Source organism: Xiphophorus couchianus, chromosome 6, assembly GCF_001444195.1.
Source record: "Xiphophorus couchianus chromosome 6, X_couchianus-1.0, whole genome shotgun sequence".
Classification (NCBI taxonomy): Eukaryota; Metazoa; Chordata; class Actinopteri; order Cyprinodontiformes; family Poeciliidae; genus Xiphophorus; species Xiphophorus couchianus.
In genome coordinates, this window is record NC_040233.1 from 23,121,989 (window position 1) to 23,142,373 (window position 20,385).

Here is a 20,385-nt window from a genome sequence, read left to right on the forward strand (position 1 = left end):
TATGGAGTTAAGTCTTAAATGGAAATACACACTGTCTTGTAGAACTAGGGGACCAATTAGGGAAGAATTTAAACATTGTCCAAACAAAGCTAGGTGTCTGAAGAAATCTTTACTTTCCAAAGTAAATTTGGTTTGGAATTGCGAAAATGCGGGAAAACAGTCTCATTCAATAAATCTTCTACGCATCAAATTAATTTATTATCCCACTGATAAAATGTCGTCTTAAATTTTGTTGCTTTTTTGTCATCAGTTCCTACAAGCTTCAGCATCTTGGTGATTTTAAAATCTACTCCAGGTTGGAGTAGATTTTCTGTGTATCAAAACCAGAGTCTCCATCAATTAATATATACTACTTACTATGAATGCATCACAATAGAAATACGGTAACCAGCTTTGCAGTCGTAATATTGAACACCTAAATTCAAGATATCAAGGACTTTGAAGTATAGCGAAGTCTGTTTTGAGGTCATTATTCATAACACGTCCAAACGTTTTTCCAATAAGGAGTTTTGTCTCAATGTATGATGGTGAAAAGGTGTTTGCGCTATAAATCTTTGCATGTTTTTGGTCTCTTGAATTGCAAACTAATTTTGACACCAGATAAAAAATAATAGAGTAAATACAACAAGCAGTTTTCAAATGATGAATTCATTAAAAAATGCTACCAAAATCTAACTGGCACTTTGGGAGTTTATCCTTGTAGAAGTAATAACTGGTTGTTCTACCCAAACTTGGCATCCATAGTTTGCGATAGCTGGCAATGATCACTGATTAATTTCATCCTGGTCTTCAGAAACATGTCAATTCAGCCGCGTTAAGGTGTTGAGTATCTGAAATCAAGACTTTAGCTAAACCACCCCCAAACTTGGGATTTAGTTTTTTTAGTTATTCACAAGGCCTTGCTGCTGTTTTTTGGGTCGTTGTCCTTTACTGAAGGCTGGACGCTCTGCAGGATTTCCAGTCCCAATCCCATCATTTATAAGAAGTCGTCCAGCCCCAGACCATCACATTTCCACCACCATTAATGACTGTCAGTATGATGATCTGTTTAAAATTTTTGGTCAAATGTAACCAGATGCACACATTTCAAATAGCGTTCGCTTTAGTCCTGGTCAGAATATTTTCCCTAGACTCTTTGGGATCATCAAAACATCTTGATAATCTTGATGATCATCATCCTCCATGAGGTTTTAGCCACATGGATCTCATTTTTCCCACTCTTTCTTTCTGATTCATGAATCATGAGCTCTGGTCTGAACTGAGGCATGAGAGTCCTGCAGAGATTTAGATGTTATTCTGGGTTGTTTTGTGAACTCCCTTTCCAAACCAAACTGACAGATGTGGACTTTTCTTACTGTTTTCTTGGGTGATGTGTTGTTTTATGAAGTCTTTCAGCCATCAAAGATATTCTTTGTTTGTTTTATGAAGTCTTTCAGCCATCAAAGATATTCTTTTTAAGTTATTTATTATATCTGCAGGTCAGGTAATAATTGGGGCGGGGGTTTGGCGCAGTTAATTCATGATTTAACAAGAGAGAGAATTACTTTTTCCCTCAAAGCCAGGTTGTTTTGGATAGCTTTTTTCTTTTATAAGTGAAATTATCGTTTGAAAACAGCTTTTTGGATTTATTAGGGTTATCTTCATCCAATATTAACATTTGTTTGATGATTTGAAACATGTAAGTTTGACAAAAAAGCAAAAACAAGAAATCTGTAAGGGAAAAAATTAGACTTGCAAATCATTCTCCAGTTCTACTCTCTAAATCTGGCATCTTTCCAGATAATATTTGACATAATTAAGAAAACAAAACCAAGTTTGATGCTTAAAGGGGAAAAATAGATTAAACAGACTGCAGATTTAGTACGCCAATAACATGTAGGATTAACTTCACAGTGCCATCATGTTAAATAATTACGTTTTTATAGTTATATCATTTTGTAAATAATTGCTTGTGAGATGTGAACTTTCATTTTTACCCTGATGTTTGTTTTTGATGTTCAAACCTTCTTTTATTTTCATTCTCTTGTTTTGATTGTGCAAATTGAATAACAAAGCCTCAGAAAATTGCATTTTAAATTGACTTTGTTGATTGTTTCGGTTATCTTACCTCTCAGAAAGCAGAGTTTAATATTTTGGGATGTATTTGTCGGTATTGTTGACAGTTTTTTATTAGTTGTCATACAACATGAGATGTTTACGCTGGCCTTCAGGTCCCACATTTTGATGGCTAACTGCTCTGATTTATGAGGTCCGTTTTGTCGTTTACACTAGTAAATGTTAGAGATTTTAAAAGCAGTTATGGGATTTCAGTGCTCTCATATTGCTTGGTAATTTAATCACGCTTTAGTGTCATGGCAATGTTTGCCTTTGCTGAATGAGGAGGATTTTTAAAGCTTGGATCGATGCGGCCTGGAGTCCTTTTTATGCAGGCATGATGTGGCATTTTTAGAGCTGCTGATTAAACAGAAATATCACAGATTGTAATTTGTTCACTGACAGAACATCCCATATTTATATCCGCTTTGCCATCATTTGCTGTCTTCAAATCGGTGATTAAACATTAAAATGGAAACATTCACATCCAGGCCAGTTTTTCATTATGTGGCCTTGTTTGTTGTCAGACCACAGGCCCAGTAGGTGGCAATAAAACACCAGACTTGTCCCTGGACATTTGGACAAACTCCAGAGGGCTGAAAAGCACAGCCAAGTCCTCCTGCTTTTCCCAAAACAGCTTAACACACTGCAAAAACACAACATCTTCTCTAGTATTTTTGGTTTACTTTTTTACTGCAAATATTTTAGTATTCTTGAAATAAGACAAACTGACTTACAAGTAACTTTTCAGCAAGAAAAAAGAGCTTGTTTAAAGTCAGTAATTGATTAAAATGGATCAAAAAAGTACTAGTTTCACTGGCAGATCATTTCACTTATAACTTTTTATCAAAATTAGCAACATATCTACTGAAAATAAGGTCCTGTGTCTTTCTGAAAAGTTACTTGTAAGTTAGTTTTGTCTTATTTCATGTGTGCTAGGATATTTGCACTAGAAACTAGACTAAAAATACTTTATAAGATTTTGTGTTTTTGTTCAGTGTGTAAGCATAAATAATTAACTTAGTGGAAATTAAAAATGTACATATTTTAAGCATATTTGAAGAAATATTTGGTAAGATTTTGTGTTTTGGCACTGCATCGATATCATGCACTCAGCAAAACAAGTTTGCATTCTTCCTTTACTTTTAATCAGAATTACGTACCAATAGCCCTGTCGCATTAAATAATAAATTAATCACATGATAAATTAAAATGAGCTTAATTTCCATTTGCACAATTAATAGCTGTACTCTTCTCTCTCTTTTTACCAAAAAATGGATGATAAACATCTTCAGTCTGGTGTTTTGGTCTCAACTGGCCCTTTTTTTGAAGGACAATTATGTTCACAAACATTTTATTTGTTGTTTATTTAAAATTTTTTAAATGTCTTCCAGTTCCAGAGTTAAATGTTTGTTAGAATTGAAAGTTTATTGACCCTTGATTGTGTGTTCTTGCATTGTCATGCCATTATTGCCATTATATTACTTGAAAAGGGTCTCATAACAACATTATCATTTATTGTGGTAACTTCTGGTGACAGTTTATTATCCAGTAACATTTGCTATCACGGCAGATCTATTCTCCAGCACATACAGGCTGCTGTATTTAAGCCTGCTTGGCTTAGAGTACATAAATGCGTCCTTTTGCACTGATTTGTTGCGTTCAGTGAGGTTGATGCCCTCTGGCCATTTGATCTCCTACATTAGCTTATAGCTTTGTACAGTAGGAAGCCTTTGGATCAGCGCCACTCAGTCTGTGCTGCTTCAGTTTGCAGTTGTTCAGTTACTCCAGAGACTGTGAGGAGAAAGGTCAAACATGCAGTTCTGACGGCAAGAGCGATTGTGCAATTTCATTTTTATTGTTGCAGTTTTTTTACTTTAATTTGTATGCTGTTTACAGAAGTAGCATCTAGAAAGCGAATTTAACATCGACATCCCATATATTCCTTGTAGATAAGTGGAAAATGGCTGCATTTGAAACATCTTCAAGGTTCTGTGTTGATGTACTGCTATGTTGCAGACGTCCGGTTAAATAATGTAATCAGTCCTGACATTCCTCTCCGGTCTAACCTTGTTTCCCTCTCCTCCAGTTATCAGAGGCTGCTGCAGACCATTGTAGTACTGGAGGCGCAGCGAGCTCAGGCCATTCTGGACCTGGAGACGTTGGCACGTCAGCAGAGGGAGGCCCTCTCTGAACCCATCAGCTTTGTGGAGCAGCTGCAGAAACAGGTGAACAAAACACAGAGCCCTCTGCAGTACTGATACAACATGAACCACAAATATATCCGCATTTTATCTTGGATTTTGTTGGACACAAACCAGTGCACGATTTTGGAGGGAAATGACAATCATAATGTGAAAGTCAAGCATGCATTTCTTCTCAAATCTGAACTTTGTAGAAGAGAAACTGTTGACAGGAAGCCATAAGATGCTCATTTTGTCATAAGCCATTTAGAGAAACCCGCAAACACATGGAAGAAGTTGCTCTCAACTTCCTTTGTTGTTTTTTTCTTTCTTCCAATTAGATCAATTTTTGAATAAAATTGACACCGGCAGAAATTATTTGTTTAAATATAAGAAAAATATGTAATGTGTGCATGTTGGAAAACCAGAGGAATGTGGTTCACTGTGTTTGTCCTGTTGTGTAAAGATGAAGCCTATTTTTAATTAAAAGCTGCCACTAACAATTGTTTTAGTTATAGATTATTTGGATAAAAAACCCTATTAGTTTAGAGAAAAATGGTCACATTTTGCAGATTTTTCACTTAACCTTTAAAGCCTATTTTACACAACACTAGAAATACTACAACTAAAAAACTTAATTTAAATTCTTTTTAAAACAAAAATTAATGTTTTATTATCTAAAATGCAATAATATACCATTCCCTTAGTGTAAACTTGATAGCATCTGCAGCTAATAAACACTTCTAACATGTGAAAAGCTCAGCACTTTTTTATTGACTTATTAGTACAGTGCAGGGTTGATCTGTTGATTATTTTACGGATTAACCAATTAGTAACTGGATAGCAAAAGGTATTAATAGGAGATATTTTCTTCCCCCCAGATTTTGAACCAGTTGTTCTGGGTAGAACATATTTACATACAAATGTGTTTGTTTTTTTTTTATCTTAAATACAAAATGTATATATTTTATGTCCAGTTTTGTCTTAATTTCTCGTCTAAAACTTTTACCGACTCTGTCTACTTTGGTTAACAATTAATCGATTACTGAATTAGTTGACAATTATTTCAATTCATCATGGTTAATCTGATTAATCGCTTCAGCCCTATTTTAATTGTTTAACTTAATCTGTGGTTTTCTTTTTGACTCTCAGGTGACTTTGGGTCTGCCGCGTCCTCAGCGGGTCGTCCAGCTCCCGGACATCGCCTGGGAACAGTACACCTCCGGTCTGGGGGAGTTCGAGAGAGAGTTCTGCGACAAGAAGCGAAAAACCCGGCAGCTGAAGTTAATCTTTGATAAAGGCAAGTCTGAAGTTAGAATTTGTTTATCTAGTTTTTATATTTTTAGAAAAGGATGTCGATTCGATTCTTTTTGTTTACTACAGGTTTGCCTCTTAGACCAAAAAGTCCTGTTGAACCCAAGAAAGAAGGTGAATCGTCAGCCGTGTACTCCTCTCTTCCCACCAGTGACGCCCCTGAGAACGGCAGGCAAACACAGGTACAAAGTCCCAGTCTGTGGGAAATACCGAGGCTGATATCGGAGTTTCCAGGTCCGGATAACTACAGTAAAACAAAATAAGAGAACAGCAAAATATTAGTACTTTGAGATTTTATTCCCAACCCTGTTGTCTAAATGGAGCTTCTCTGCTTCTGTTCTTTCTCCTTCTCGTCTTTTCTTTCTTCTGTTCTTGTGTTTTTCCTTCTGTCCTTGTCCTCTGTCACTTTTTTGTCCTTCCTTTCCTTGTTTACTACCTTCTGTCTTTGTGACCTTCCTTTCTTTCTTCCTTGTACATTTTCTTTTTCTGCTCTTTCCTTCATTCTTTTTGTCTTTTCTTTAATTGCTGTTTTTGTTTCTTTCTTTTCATTGGTTCTTTCATCGTTTCTTTCATTCTTCCTTTGGTCCTTTTTCTTTCTTTCTCTGTTTCTTTTTCCTTTGATCTTTTCTTTGTTTCAGTCTTTCTCTCCTTTGTCCTTTCTTTGTGTCTTTCTTTACTTCCATTCCTTTCTTGTAATCTATCTTTTTTTCTCATTTAATACGCTCCTTGGGTCTTCTGTTTTTTTCTTCGTAGTGTCCTTCATTCCTTCCCTCTCTCCTATTTTCCGTCATTTATCCTTCCACGTTGTTGTTTCTGCAGGTCCTGTATGTAAACCCTGAACACTGTAAAAACACCTGGCCATAAAATCTCAGTAGTTTATATTTTAAAATAAACACAAATCACTGAAAACTGAGACGTTTACTCTGAAAGAATCAGGAATATTTACAGATCCATATGTGGGATTTATTAATGGAGTTTTTAATGTTGAATTCCTCCATCCGCTGCTGTCTGCAGCGGCAGCAGTTTCTAACTCTGGCTGATGAGTCACTCGTCTCCCACTAGTTGTCTCACAGATCAACTGGTTTTTACCTTTCTACACCTCCTCCAACCTCTTCCCTTTCAGTCTTACTGCTTTGCTCAGTTAAGTATTTAAAAATTACAAAGTATCTGTGGAAACAAGCCTCTTCTATCCTTTTTCCATGTGTATGTATTCACTCTCCCACAATCACGCCAGCAGTCAGGTTTTACGTTTTAATTTGATTGTTTGGATTAGAAAGGTGCAGAGCATCCTGCTCCGAGCTAACAACTCTCAGTTATTCCTGCTGCTTTTCTTGTTTACTTTGTGCCGACACATTTGCTTTCTCCCAGCCGACATTCTCTGCATAGTGAAAGGATTTTGTTTGTCAGTCAAAAGGAGCTGCTGCTTTTTTCCGCACACTCCCAGCGACACGTTTCAAGCCACGTCTGACAGCCAGCCTTTCTCTGTCAAGCTGAAGGATTCATATTGCCTGGCAGTTTGCATGTTGAGATCCTTTCAAGATGTCGGCGGCGATGTGCTTTATTTTTGTCTTGTCAGTCTCTTAACATGCCTGTCAATGTGTGTTGTTGGCAGATGATCAGGGGGAGAATTTGTCACCCAAATAAGCCTGACACGTTTAACCAGCTGTGGACGGTGGAGGAACAGGTTGGTAGAAGGAGTTAAACACAAATCTGTACATTTATTGTTTTCATTTTTCTTGGGATTTGCTCAGCTATTTGTTTATATTTAGTGCCTTCTAGAATACCAGGTTCGTACGGGTTTTTAAGATCCATGTAGGTGTTTTCAAGGTTTGGAAAGTGATTGAGTTCTGTATAAAATCCTTGAAAGTGCTTGATCAGGTTTGTAATAAAAGCAGAATACAATGTTTGATTAAAAGCCTACATTTGGAAAGTGTTATTTACATTTGAAGCCAGATATTTTCATACACCTAATAAAAAGAATCAGATATCTCTTTTGTTCCTGTCTGAAGTTAAATCAGACTAAACTTTTCTTGTTTTAGGTCAGATGCAATTACCTAAAATATTTTATTTTACTAATTATTTTGTAACTTTCTTTGTATATAATGTTTAAACATTTAATTTGAGCAGAATGTTATTTACCTTAACATGATTTGTTTGGATTGTTTCAGTGTAATGAATATTATTACTTCTCTGTAAAAAGCAAACATCTTACTGCACATAAAAAAGGACAAAACTAACTTTCAAGTAATTTTTCAGCAAGAAATAGGAGCTTGAATATAAATGAAAAGATAGTAGTTCCACTGGAAGATTGTTTCACTTACGATATATCTTGTTATAAGTGACATAAATCTACTTTTTTTTGATTAATTGGATAAAATCATTAGCAGATCAGTCATACGTTGAATTGATGTTCAGTCAAGCAGAATTACTTGGACTTTTCACATGTTTCACATGATGTTGGAGGTATTTTTCTTATCTGCAGATGAATCCTTTGCTACAAATAATCAAACGTTCACCAAAGGAAAGGGATGTTATTGCATTTTAGGCAATACCGTTTTTTCTTATTTGAAAACGTCATTAAATTATTTGTTTATTTGCAACTTTTCATGTATTTCTAACATTGTTTAAAAAAGGCTTAAATAAAAAATCTGCAGAATGTGATCTTTTTTTAATCAAATTAATCATCAGAATAATTGATAGATTAATTAAGTTAGTTACTGCCTTACACATTAAACCTTTTAATGTAATACAAAAATTTCTAAATCATGTCCTACTTTATAATTATGCTGTGCTTTGGTCCATCACATAAAATCCTTATGAAGTGCATTGAAGCCTGTGCTTATAATGTGGGAAAAATTTTTAAAAAGTTCAAAAGCTATTGCCATTTTTGCATATCTTTTTGGTATATTTGGCTTTTTTATTGTAAGACAGAACTTAACCCAAGAACAAACCCTGATCCATAAAACCAACTAAAAAATGCAGAATATATTCCAGCTGCTCTTACTTTGTCTGAACAGAATAAAGGCAGAAAGCTGTGTTGTCATGATGGAGGAGTAAAATCTTAAGTCTAGCTGTGCAGAACAGGCACCACCCAAATATGTTAAGTGCTTTCACACTGTGGGAACCTTTTTATAGCTCTTTCAATTATTTCTATGCACAGCAGGAGCTGCCGCCTCTCCTACACTTCTTATAGGATTTTTGCTTTCCACCCTCGCTTCATAGTTGGAATGTAATTGGAACAAAAACTTGCACGTGGTAATCAGCCTGGACAATAAAAATTCACTCAAAAGAATCAAACTGAACAGCAAAACCACAGGGTACGAAAAAAGTACCCAGAAAAACAAGAAAAAGAAACATTAGATGTATTTTTTCCCATTTTGTCTTAATCTTTGTTAAATAAAATCTCTGATGTGTTTCTGATTAATTTCTAGTTAGATTTAAATAACTTTGTAAATTCAATGCAAACCAGATCAAGTTTCTATTATATCCTGATCCATAAAACCTTCTATTTCCCTGATGACTAAAATGTTTTGAAAGATTATTGTACAGTTTTATCTGGGAGTGGGAGAAAAAAATCAAAATTTTCATTGCATCAAGATGCAAACATTCATAATTCTGACCCAAATAACCCCATTAACATAAATCACTTGGAAAAGATTCATGCTTTATGCATGATGTGTGAAGTTGGAAGAAAATCTTTTGAAACAAGAGGTGCTATGTTACAGTTTTCAACTGGAACGAGAAAATAAAAAAGCTGATATATCCTCCGATCATAAACCGCAAAGCTAGTGATGCAATTACATCATTAATCGATTTAGAGTCGCACCTTGTCTTTCTGAATTGTAATCGAATCAATTTGCCAAGTGCCCAAATATTCCCAGCTCCAAATGTATCTGAATGTTTTGTTTTCATAGAAAAAACTGGAGCAGCTTCTTGTCAAGTTCCCGCCTGAAGAAGTGGAGTCCAAAAGGTGGCAGAAGATCGCTGATGAGCTCGGCAATCGAACGGCCAAACAGGTGACACCCACATTAGAAAGCAGAGAAACATCAAAATAATTGTAAAACTGTTAGTAACTGCCTTACCACTGGTAGTATTCGTGTTTTTTTTCTTTTTTAATGGAAAACAAGTCCTAGGGTGAAACTTGTTAATAGGCGGAGCTGCTGATACCTGCAGGTGTTTGAGCTCCGTTATTTCAAGCAGCTGTTCCTCTGCTGGAAGTGATTAATGAATCAGATTTCCTCCTGAAACATCCCAGGTCGCCAGCAGGGTTCAAAAGTATTTCATCAAACTGACAAAAGCTGGTATCCCTGTGCCTGGAAGAACCCCCAACCTCTGCATGTACACTAAAAAGGTAACTGCCACTCATCTGCCAAACCCTTCAACTATATAAAGTAACACTGATATTCAAATAAAAGCTAAGAAATGTATTCAATTGTACTGGCTGGGAGCCCAACTCTTTGTTTTCTAATTTCCAGTGTTTCTTTCCTCCTATTTTCATTTGCTTTTATTTTGTTTTCTCTTTTTATCTAAGTAAGCATTTTTGCTGCCTTCATTTGCTATAAATGTTCTAACAATGCAGGAAGACTGAATCCTTCTCAGTTCAGGGTGCAATTTTTATGGGTTTGGGCACAAGATCAATAAAACCTGATCAATCTGTGTCCAAACAATCTGATGAACCTATTTTATTATCTGACACACTAATCCTAACTTATAATTATGTATGTAAATAGGAAAAACAAAGCAGAAAACTGTAAAACTAAACAGAGTAGGAGATAGCAAACATGTTTGTCCAGCATTTAACATTTTTCTTAACTTTTTTTCACACTAGAAAGATTTTCTCAGTCTGTGATTTCTCTTTATTTTGGACATTTTCTGTGTTGTGGTAATTTTAAGCACATTTTTTCAAAACATTTTCCCACATTTTTAAAGTAAGTCATGCAGTAAATACAGATGAATAGAGAGGATGCCTTTAATTATTACATTTATTTGAATGGAAACCCTCTTTATCTTTGAAGGGCTTTTTTTGAGAGTTAATTTATAATCGGTTCAATCTGCTGTGGAGGAAAATCCCGGGGCATTAACGGAGGTCCAACTTTGAATTAATCTGAGGAAATACAGCAGCTAATCCAATGAAAGAAAATCCGTTTTCCACTTGCAGTTGTGCTCACAACTAAATAACAAGACTATGTAAATATTGGTGATTTGCCATAAACTATAATATAAATACCAGATGTTGTTATTTCAGTGCATCCTTAGAAATGGAGTAACAGTTTCTGCACAGATGAAAGCAAAATTTTCAACCCTCAAACAATGAATTCAAGCCCCAGAACTCAGTGAAGCACAGTGGCGTAAGCATCATGATATGGGATGTCTCATACTATGGTGATGGGCCTATTTGTCACATGTAAGGGATTATAGATCAGTTTAAAAAGGAAATTCCCTTGAAATGGCTGTTTTTAAATAAGATTTTAAAACCCCAAATACTCCTGAAAATGAGGTTTTTTGTTGGGTTTATTTAAAATATTCTGTTTCTGATGTAAAACAAAAAAATGCAGAGCAATAGAGAAATGTAATCCAATTGTCTTGGACTGAAATACCTGTTCAAAGGTGCATAAAGCTATTCAACTTGATGAGGCTGTACATTTTTTTAAATTTATACAATAACAGTTGGAATTTAAGACTTTTTTAATCATATTTTGTCTTGGGATACAGCATGCAATGTTCTCAGTGCATTTGCCTGCATGTTAACTAAATCTGTGGCAAGAATTTACTCACTTTTGTAAACACACTGGTTACCTTAAACACAAGTCTATAACTTAAATATATGTATTTAAGTTTGAGCTTAAAAGTTATAGATATTAAAGGGTTTTCTTAAAGCTTCCTATTTGGATACCAGAGCCATTTTTTCCCTCTTGACGCTAACTGTTATAAACTATTAACATTTAACATGCAAACTTTGGTTTGTAGAATCTTTGACTGGCAATATAGAGTGTTAGTCTGACTGAGCTAAATTTAACTGTAAATTTTAAAAAAAATCAAACGTTTGTTCATCTATGTATAAAATTGTAAAATAAAATATTAGAAATTAAAGCCAAATCTTGTTTAACAGAGTGATTTACTTTCAGTCTTTCAGTTAGGTCTGTATAATATTGTAATTTCCAGATTTGTTTGTACAACAGCTTGTTTTCTAAGCTCAAAGGGAAGTATTATACAAAAATAACAAAATTTCTGCTGCTTCTAAAATTTATTGCTTAAAAATAAAAACCCCAGTCGATTTTGGCATTAAGTTAATGTATATTGTGTCTTGAAAATGACAGAAAACTCAAGAACTTCCGGAATGTCACTGCTGCTACACCGTTACCTAGCAACCCCAGAGAGGCCCTGCCCGCTACCTAGCAACCCAAGCTGAATTCCAGGACATTTGGTCAGCTGGTTTCAAATTCAAATTCAAAAAACTTTATTAATCCCAAAGGGAAGTTAAATTAAATTCAATTAAATGAAATTTCTTTGCTTATCATCCAGAAACCTGATGATTATACTGTGTTTTAATTTTGCTATCCCCTCATTTTGACTCATCACTATCGATCCCTGTCAAAGGCAAAACACTGCAGTGCGTGAAAGCGAGCGTGTTTTGCTGAGGCTCAGAAAGTTTTCCTTTGTTTGTAACCGTCTCTGGTTTTCCTGCAGGCCTCCAGTAAGAGACAGCATCACCTAAACAAGCATCTGTACCGGCCGTCCACCTTCCTGACCTCCTACGAGCCTCCAGTCTACATGGAGGATGAGGACGAGCGCGCAGCGTTTTACCACAGCGTGCAGGACCCTTCTGCTGACGATTCGGTCAGTCAGAGCAACTTTCTTAAGGAGTTATTGACTGTCGTTTTATATTCCGATATTTTAGTTTAAAAATGGATGTGTGTAGACTGGCGTACGTAGCGTATACCACCATATGGCAGGAAAAAGCAATAAAATAATACATAAAATATTAATAGGTACTCCAATTAACTACTTGTATGCTATTTATTAGTATTTAAATCAATATTTGATATTGAATCAAATGGTGACCCAAAGGATCAAAATTCTCTAAGATTATTTGATTGAAACTAATTAAATAGCTTTAAATGTCATCTGCAAACACACTTTGATCTTTCCTACTTTCTCAAGAAATACATATTTTATTATGGGGATAATATCTCTTTAAAATGTTAAAAATATCTCCAAGAAAAGGGTAAAAAGTCAGTTTCCATGCTTTTGGAGCCCTGGAACCTTTCTTTTTCTTGCAGATCAATTTAAAATTGAGCGAAATTGCATCAATTTTCTTCCACTTCCTTATGCTTTCTCCACTTTGACACCATTGCAATCAGTGAAACATTCGATTCTTTCTCATTTTGCTTCCAATCACGACTCTTTTTACTGTTGAAAATAACCGAGAGCAGTGCAGGGAAGCTGAGCCAGCTCTGCGTTTCTCCTCTGTTTGAACTACATGGCTCCTGATGCTCGATGTTATCAAAGCTCTGACATTTCCTCTGGCCCTTTGATGGCTCTAACCTTTAAGAAAAACTGGTTCCCCAAGGCCTGCTGGTAACACAGATGGTTTTCTCCCATCCCCATGTTAAAGAAGGGAATTATTTCATATTAAAGGCAGATATGGTGGCAGCAGAGATCTGCAAGGAATAATAATAAAGATTGGATTTTGTCTACAACAGAGTATTAGGGCCAGGTGAAGAAAAAAACATTAAACTACAAGAGCAAAATCAAAATATTGTGAGAAAAAAGTCATAAAAGAAGTCAAAATACTACCAGAAGAAAGCCATAATATTACCAGAGTAAAGACATAACATTACCTGAAAAAAGTTGTAATATTATGACAATAAATTCGTAATATAATGACAATAAATTTGTAATATTACAAGAAAAAAAGTTGTACAAGAAGCAAGTAATATTATTGCCAGAATAAAGTTATATTATAACAGAATTAAGTCGTAATATTATTAGAATAAAGTTGTAGTATTATGATAATAAAGCCGTAATATTACCAGAATAGTTGTATGACAATTAAGTTGAAATAATACGAGAATAAACTCAATACGTAATGAAAATAAACTCGTAACAACAGAAAAAAATTCTGCATATCACGAGAATAAATAATATCAGAATAAAGTCGTAACAATAACAAAAAAATACAACTTTTTGTTGTATAATTACCTTATTTTTAGGTTATTATAAACTCATAATTATCTAAATAAAGTTGTAATAATACAAGAATAAAGTCATAATTTTACCAGAATAAAGTAGTAATTTTAAGTATAAAGTCTTAACGATACAAAAAAAAGTCATTATAGTCCAAGAATAAACTTATAATATCATCAAAGTAGAAATGATATAATCAAAAGTCGTAATATTAGGAAAATTAAGTAGTAATTTTATGAGAAGTTGTACATAAAAAATAATAAAGGAAAATTAGAAATGTTGAGCATCTTGTGAAGTTATGCTTTGGTAAAAGTTTTACAAATAAGAAAATACTTCATCTTTTAACACATCAACATCAAATTATTAAGATACTAAATATTTTTTTATTTTAACTGTATTGAAGCCTCATTAAAAAATTTTTTATCACTTTCTTCTGGTAATATTATGTCTTTATTCTACTAATGTGACCTTATTGTCATAATATTGTGGAAAAGATACAAGCACTTTGAACTGCTTTGTTCCTGAAAATGTACTATATCAATACATTATCTTACTTTAGTCTTATTATTTCCAAAAATACAAACCTTTTGTCCAATACTCATACTTGCCTGATGCTTATTCAGGCCAAACCATCTCATCGTAAACATTTTCTTTGTTTACCTTTGGCTCAAGGACAATCTGTGCGTGACGCAGCTCTGCTGCCTTAACAATAAAAATATCTGCTCCTATTTATGTTGCTCATGTCCAGCAAAAATCAGAGCCGTCAATACTTACTGTAGAAAAAACGAGGAGAACATAACCGTCCTACTGCGGTTTCTGTCATCTGGAGATCTTTTGTTTGTGCTTTACCAGCTCCGACTCCACCCAGCTCTTATTTTTGTTTTGTTTACATCAACAATCTCAGGATGAGGAGAGCGTTCCTGTGGAGCTGAGGAACCTACAAGAGTACAAAGAGCTTTTACAGCTGAAGAGATTGAAAAAACAGAAACTCCAGGAGATTCGAGAGGATAACGCCGGGGTGCAGCACATGGGTTACAAGGTGACGCATTTCTGCACACACAACAACTTCCTGCTGCATGCTGCACAGCGTGCCGGCACTGCCTGGCACTCTTCCACATTTTGTCACATTTTAAACACAAAACTGCGTGAGTTTTATTAGGATTTTTTGTAATAAACCTACAGAAATTGCATAAGTTGAAAATTAGGGGGAAGAAAATATCAGATGGTTGTAAAATCTGATATGTTTGAAGACTTATTTATGATGGCGTATTAGGGCAATTCTAGATGGGGTAAAAAGGAGCAAATTTCTGCCAAAAAACTAAGAAATTTTGAGATCAATCTCAGAAATTTTCTAGAAAAAAATATGAAAGTTTCTGAGCTTTGAAAGTTGAAATATTTCTAGAAAAAAACGTAGACATTTTTACATTAATCTCAGAAATTTTCTAGAAAAAGATGTGGAAATTTTTTAACTGGAAAATCAACTTTTGACACTGAAGAAATTTTCGTAAGTTGAACATTTGTAACTTTTGAAACCTCAGAAATTTCCCTGTTTTTTCCCAGAACATTTCTGAGATTAATTTCTGAGGTATTTTTCTCACATTGGCGACTATTTATATTAATAAATAGCACATATTTTTCAAGGAGTGTGATTAACTTTTAAGGCAGATGTTGAAAACCTCCCAAAAATATGTGCACTTGCTGCAGATCAATAGGGGGGAAAAAATCCAGATTATGTTTTTATACGAGACATTTTCAAGCATAAATTCTGCAGCAGAGCAGAATATTCAGCTTACTAACATCTGCAGTTAGTAGTTCTTTCATAAACATATGTGAAGTAATGCAGAGGAAACATGAAACATCCGAACCTGTTTGTGGTAAATTTGTGACTTTTGATTACAAATTTTGGTCTCTTGAACGCCTTTGCTTTGGGACTGATGTAAAATGGAGTCTTATAATGTTTATAATTTAGTTTAACTCCAAAATGTTTCACTATGTGCAGAGTTTTTAAGGCAGAATGATATAAATAATGCAAAAGGAGGAGCAGCTAACTCGATAATTAACAAAATAAGCAGACGACGGCAAATACACAGCTTTTGATTTGCATTGGGAGGAAAACTGGTGCATTACTAATCGCTTAACAAACTCTACTGATTATGGACTCGTATGCAGAATAGTCTAGTCTCAAAACACAACAGAAAATGGCTGCTTTTCAAAATTACTTGAATTGTTAGCAGGAAACACAGAAGGGAGACTTTTGCACACTTATTAGAAATTAACACACTTAAAAATATCGAGTTGAATCAACTCCATTTTACATCAAAAACTGTAAATGGAAATCTAAAGAACTGGTCCTTTATTATAAAATAAATGTTTCTTTTTATTATTTTTATAAATTGAAACAACGTATTTAAGATAGAGGATTTTTGGCTTTAGATAAAGTGGGGAAAAGGGACAAAATGTTTGTGTGAGTAACGCATGTTAGGGGGAATTTTGTTAAGCTGTGGTTGGTTTCATCCTGATGGTTTTGCATCTTTTTTGTCTCGTGCTGTGCAGTGTGACGTGTGCGGCATGGACCCCATCCAGGGGGTCCGTTGGCACTGTCAGGACTGTCCTCCAGAAAACTCGGTCGATTTCTGCTCCAACTGCTCAGACTGGTGAGAACCTTTTTAGCTAAATATACCCCAGAGAGGATTCTGGGTTCTTGTCAGTTTATTTGTATAGCACATTTCAGCAACAAGGCAATTCAAAGTGCTTTACATCATAAAAACACAAAAATATAAAGTAATAAAAGACAGCACACAGTTAACAATTTGGAAAACGTTACATTTTTGTGTATCAGATTAACTACAGAGTTGCAAGAAAAGCTTAAAAAACTGAGTTAAGAAAATATATTTTCTTTATTTATATTCTATTTATATTTTTGAAGAACGTCTATAAAAAAACTAAAAGGAAATTAAAAAAATAAAATGTTTTAGTCATCAAACGGTTATTTTTTAAGAAGTAGTTGAACAGTTGCAAAATGCTGTTTCCTTACACAGAATTTAATGATAATCTGTCAAACAGTCCAAATATTTAAGGAGCACTCACCCTAAGTTTAGCATTTAATTTTCCTAAAACTCTCATATGGAAATGTGACTGCATTGTATAAAAGCCTTAATATTGTCCACTCTAAGATATGTCAATATCTATTTATTCTATGGCATTTAGATTGTTTTATTTAATTGTAACATATTTTTTTCTAGATAATTAATTTTGTCTTTTATTGTTTCAGAATATTTTTTAATTTATATTATTTATGTTATTTTTGTTTGGTATTTTTATTTTATTTATTTTACCTTACTTATTTTGGTAGTATTTATATTAAATGCAGCACCGCTTGAAAGATCCTGCAGAAATACAACCCGTCAATTTGTTTTGGATCTACTGGATTTACTTTTGATTTGCTGTTGAAAAGTGACAAATATTTACAAGTTGTAGAAGAATTAGTCAACTTTCTTGTTAATCAAGCAGAAAAATAAACATGTCTTAAAAAATTGTTGTAACTTTTATTTAACCAGGAAATGAAAAACTCATTGATATTAAAAATCTCATTTACAAAAATCTCCTGGGCTATACATCAGCAAAACAAGATAAAAACAAGACAGTTTTGACCTTTTTAAGTCATTTAATTTATAACAAGACGTTTTCTCATGTCCGGAGTGAAATAATCTGCCAGTGGAACTAGAACAATTTCACCAATACTAAGGAATTATTTACTGAAAACAAGCTCCGATATCTTGCTGAAAGGTTACTTGTAAGTTAGTTGTGTCTTATTTCAAATGCGCTAAGATATTTGCAGTAGAAATTAAGCCAAAATTACCTGGTAAGATTTTTTACTTTTTTTTTTTACCAGAAACAAAAGAGGAAACCTACAACTTCTAAGGTTTTCATGTTTCCTGCTGTAGCTGTTGGTGCAGTGCCCCCACAGGCAAGGAGGGGAACAGTTTTTTTAAATTAGTTTGATTCTTTTTACATAGTACAGTGTGAAAGAGCAGCTCAAATCGCATTCGGTGTGAACGGAGCATTAGATTCATACTATCATCTTTTGTCTTCCAGCTTATTCAAGACAGAGACCCATAAACCTGACCACCACCTGGAAGCGGTGTATCAGCCAAACACCTTTCTGGACAGGGACTATTGCCTGCCGCAGAGCGCGGGCTACAACTACCTGGACCCTAATTACTTCCCCGCCAACAGATGACAGAGTCCCAGGCGCCGCTAGCTCCAAGTCGTCTCTCTCTCTCTCTCGCCACACGTCCTGCAGGCTACTCTGTGCATGGCTCCATCCTGTAAGCCCAAGATTACCGCTGAGCCGGGGCGGCGGGGTTAGAGTTAGAGCAGACCTCGGCTCTGATGCTGGTTGCCCAGCAACGCCTCAGCCGGGTTATTCAGAAACTGTATTTTTAAAAAACAAATAAACAAAAGCGAGAAGGCACACGACATTCCTGAGCTCCTCCCCTGACGTTTCCAGTTTTCTCCTCCATGCTGCTTTCAAACTGGAAAATTGAGTGATTGGTCTGGCGAAGCGCCACCTAGTGGAGACACTTGGGTGGTTGTTTTCGTGTGCATGTGGTTTCCCCAAGAATGAAGAATACTTAAAAAAAAGAAAAAGGAAAAAAAGGTTGAAAACTTGGAGCATTTCTGCAGACCTCACTGGGTTTCCCAACACACACACAAACACACACCCCTTCATCCGTTTCCTTTTGCTCTCTTCACTAAAACTAACTAGGAAACACTACAACACGGAGAGCGACTTCATTATTTTTCTTTGAAGGCAGGCGAATGATGTTGAAAACCACACAAAGCTGTGTTTTATTTTTCTTTTGCCTCCTCCTCCCTCATCGTGTGCCGTTGTTGATCATGTTGAGTGTTCAAGTATATGGTAAAAAGTGAAAAGTAGCCACCGCTAGTTGCTGTGTGCCATTAAAAAATAAAAACAGACAAAAAAGATGGGTTTTTTTTTCTTGTTTATCTTTTTTTTTTCTTCCCCTCGCGCTTTGTGCGGATGGAGAAACCCTGAAAGCTGACCACATTTTCTCCATCGCCCTGTTATCGAATCCCATCGGTAAGCCTCTAGATCTCTTAAGTTCACCACCCACTTTAAAAGGTCCATTTAAAAAGATTGTATTTTTATTAATCTATTTAAAACATGAATAATTGAGGTAGTGGTTGGTGCCTCTGCGACCCACAGAGTTTTATATACATAGATTTCGTTGTGCTTGAGTAGATGCCATTTTGTATGGTTTTTTGTCTTCTTTCCCTCACCACCTTTCCCCCTGCTTCAGTATCTGTGTATAACAGTCTGTTCTTATGTAAAAAAAAAATTAATAATGTAAAAAAAATGCTAGAGGAGAACCGTGGAAATAAAAGTATGTGAAAAATGCTTCTATGTCTGTGGCTTTTATTTTATTATTTGATTGACAGAAAGCAACGACGGAGCGTTAGGGTCATGCTAAGAAAAATAAATAAATAAAATCACAAGAAAAAAGTGATGTTATGAGAAGAAAGTCCTAAAACTACAAGAATAAAGTTGTAAAATGATGAGAGTAAAATATTTAATTGTTCTATAACTATTTAAAAATAAAACAAAAATACTTTATTCAATTATATGATATTTATTACATATTGTATAATAGATAATATGAATAATATTCACATCATGAATAATATATGTATGAAGTCACAATATTAATATGTCATATTGTGATGTCTCGAAAATGCCATTCTTGTAAAATTGACTTTATTCTCATACTATGACTTTATTCTTAACAAAATTGGACTTTTCTCGTAATTCTTGTAAAATTGATTTTATTCTTGAAATATTCATTTATTCTCATTATGACTTTATTGTATTATTTTGAGTTGGTTCTTTTACAACTTTAGTCTTACAAAGTGATTTTATTCTTGTAACAGCTCTGTTACTTTAGTTTTGATTTATTCTCAGAAAAAGTTTATTCATATTTTTTGCTTTATCGTAAGATGGAAGCATTAAATCCCTAAATGTCCAGCTTTCAATCTAGACCAGACAGATTTACAAAAGCAAATGAGTTGGATTAGGAGTGCTTGCTTGCATCTGATTGTGTCATCCAAGACATGTTACTGTAGAATATCATTTCTGTATCTGGATATTTAGCTGTTAACATGTGATAACAGGCATACAGCAACAGTCATATGTCAGAGGCCTCTTTAGATTTGTTGCATCATTGACTGCTACTGGAGCTCTTTCCTGCTCAAAGCATCATTATCCACAATGACCCTTTGAAGATACTTGGATGAAATGGATTACAATGTTTAATTTCTCAAACAGAAATTAGTCAGTACTTTTGAACAGACTTGAATTACTAACTAGTAAAATGTTAATATACATTAAAATGATAGCAAATTTGTTTTCTATCCAATTTTGCAGTAGTACCAAGCATGTTAGGGTAGATTTCCAGACAAGATGAGGACATTCAAAGGTTGTGGGTTTGAGTCCCACCAGAGTTGTCATGTTATGCATTTCACACATAAAATAAAATCCTCACCTGTTGCACACATATTCAGGAAATTAAATTTATTCTACTGACCT

At 34.7% G+C, this 20,385-nt stretch overlaps 1 protein-coding gene across 3 annotated transcripts in view; it reads left to right on the forward strand.

Moving 5' to 3' along the window:
* The window catches only part of zzz3 (zinc finger, ZZ-type containing 3), a 30,869-nt gene extending 11,669 nt beyond the window's left edge, over positions 1–19,200 (forward strand). For all 3 annotated transcript variants that reach the window (XM_028020356.1, XM_028020355.1, XM_028020354.1), the window contains 10 exons: positions 4,184–4,322; positions 5,430–5,577; positions 5,661–5,773; positions 7,204–7,275; positions 9,506–9,607; positions 9,847–9,942; positions 12,279–12,428; positions 14,683–14,817; positions 16,332–16,432; positions 17,874–19,200. In XM_028020356.1, coding sequence (XP_027876157.1) covers positions 4,184–4,322; positions 5,430–5,577; positions 5,661–5,773; positions 7,204–7,275; positions 9,506–9,607; positions 9,847–9,942; positions 12,279–12,428; positions 14,683–14,817; positions 16,332–16,432; positions 17,874–18,018 — 1,201 coding nt within the window. In that variant the 3' untranslated portion in view covers positions 18,019–19,200. The remainder of the gene's footprint in view (positions 1–4,183; positions 4,323–5,429; positions 5,578–5,660; positions 5,774–7,203; positions 7,276–9,505; positions 9,608–9,846; positions 9,943–12,278; positions 12,429–14,682; positions 14,818–16,331; positions 16,433–17,873) is intronic.
* The last annotated feature ends 1,185 nt before the right edge of the window (positions 19,201–20,385 follow it).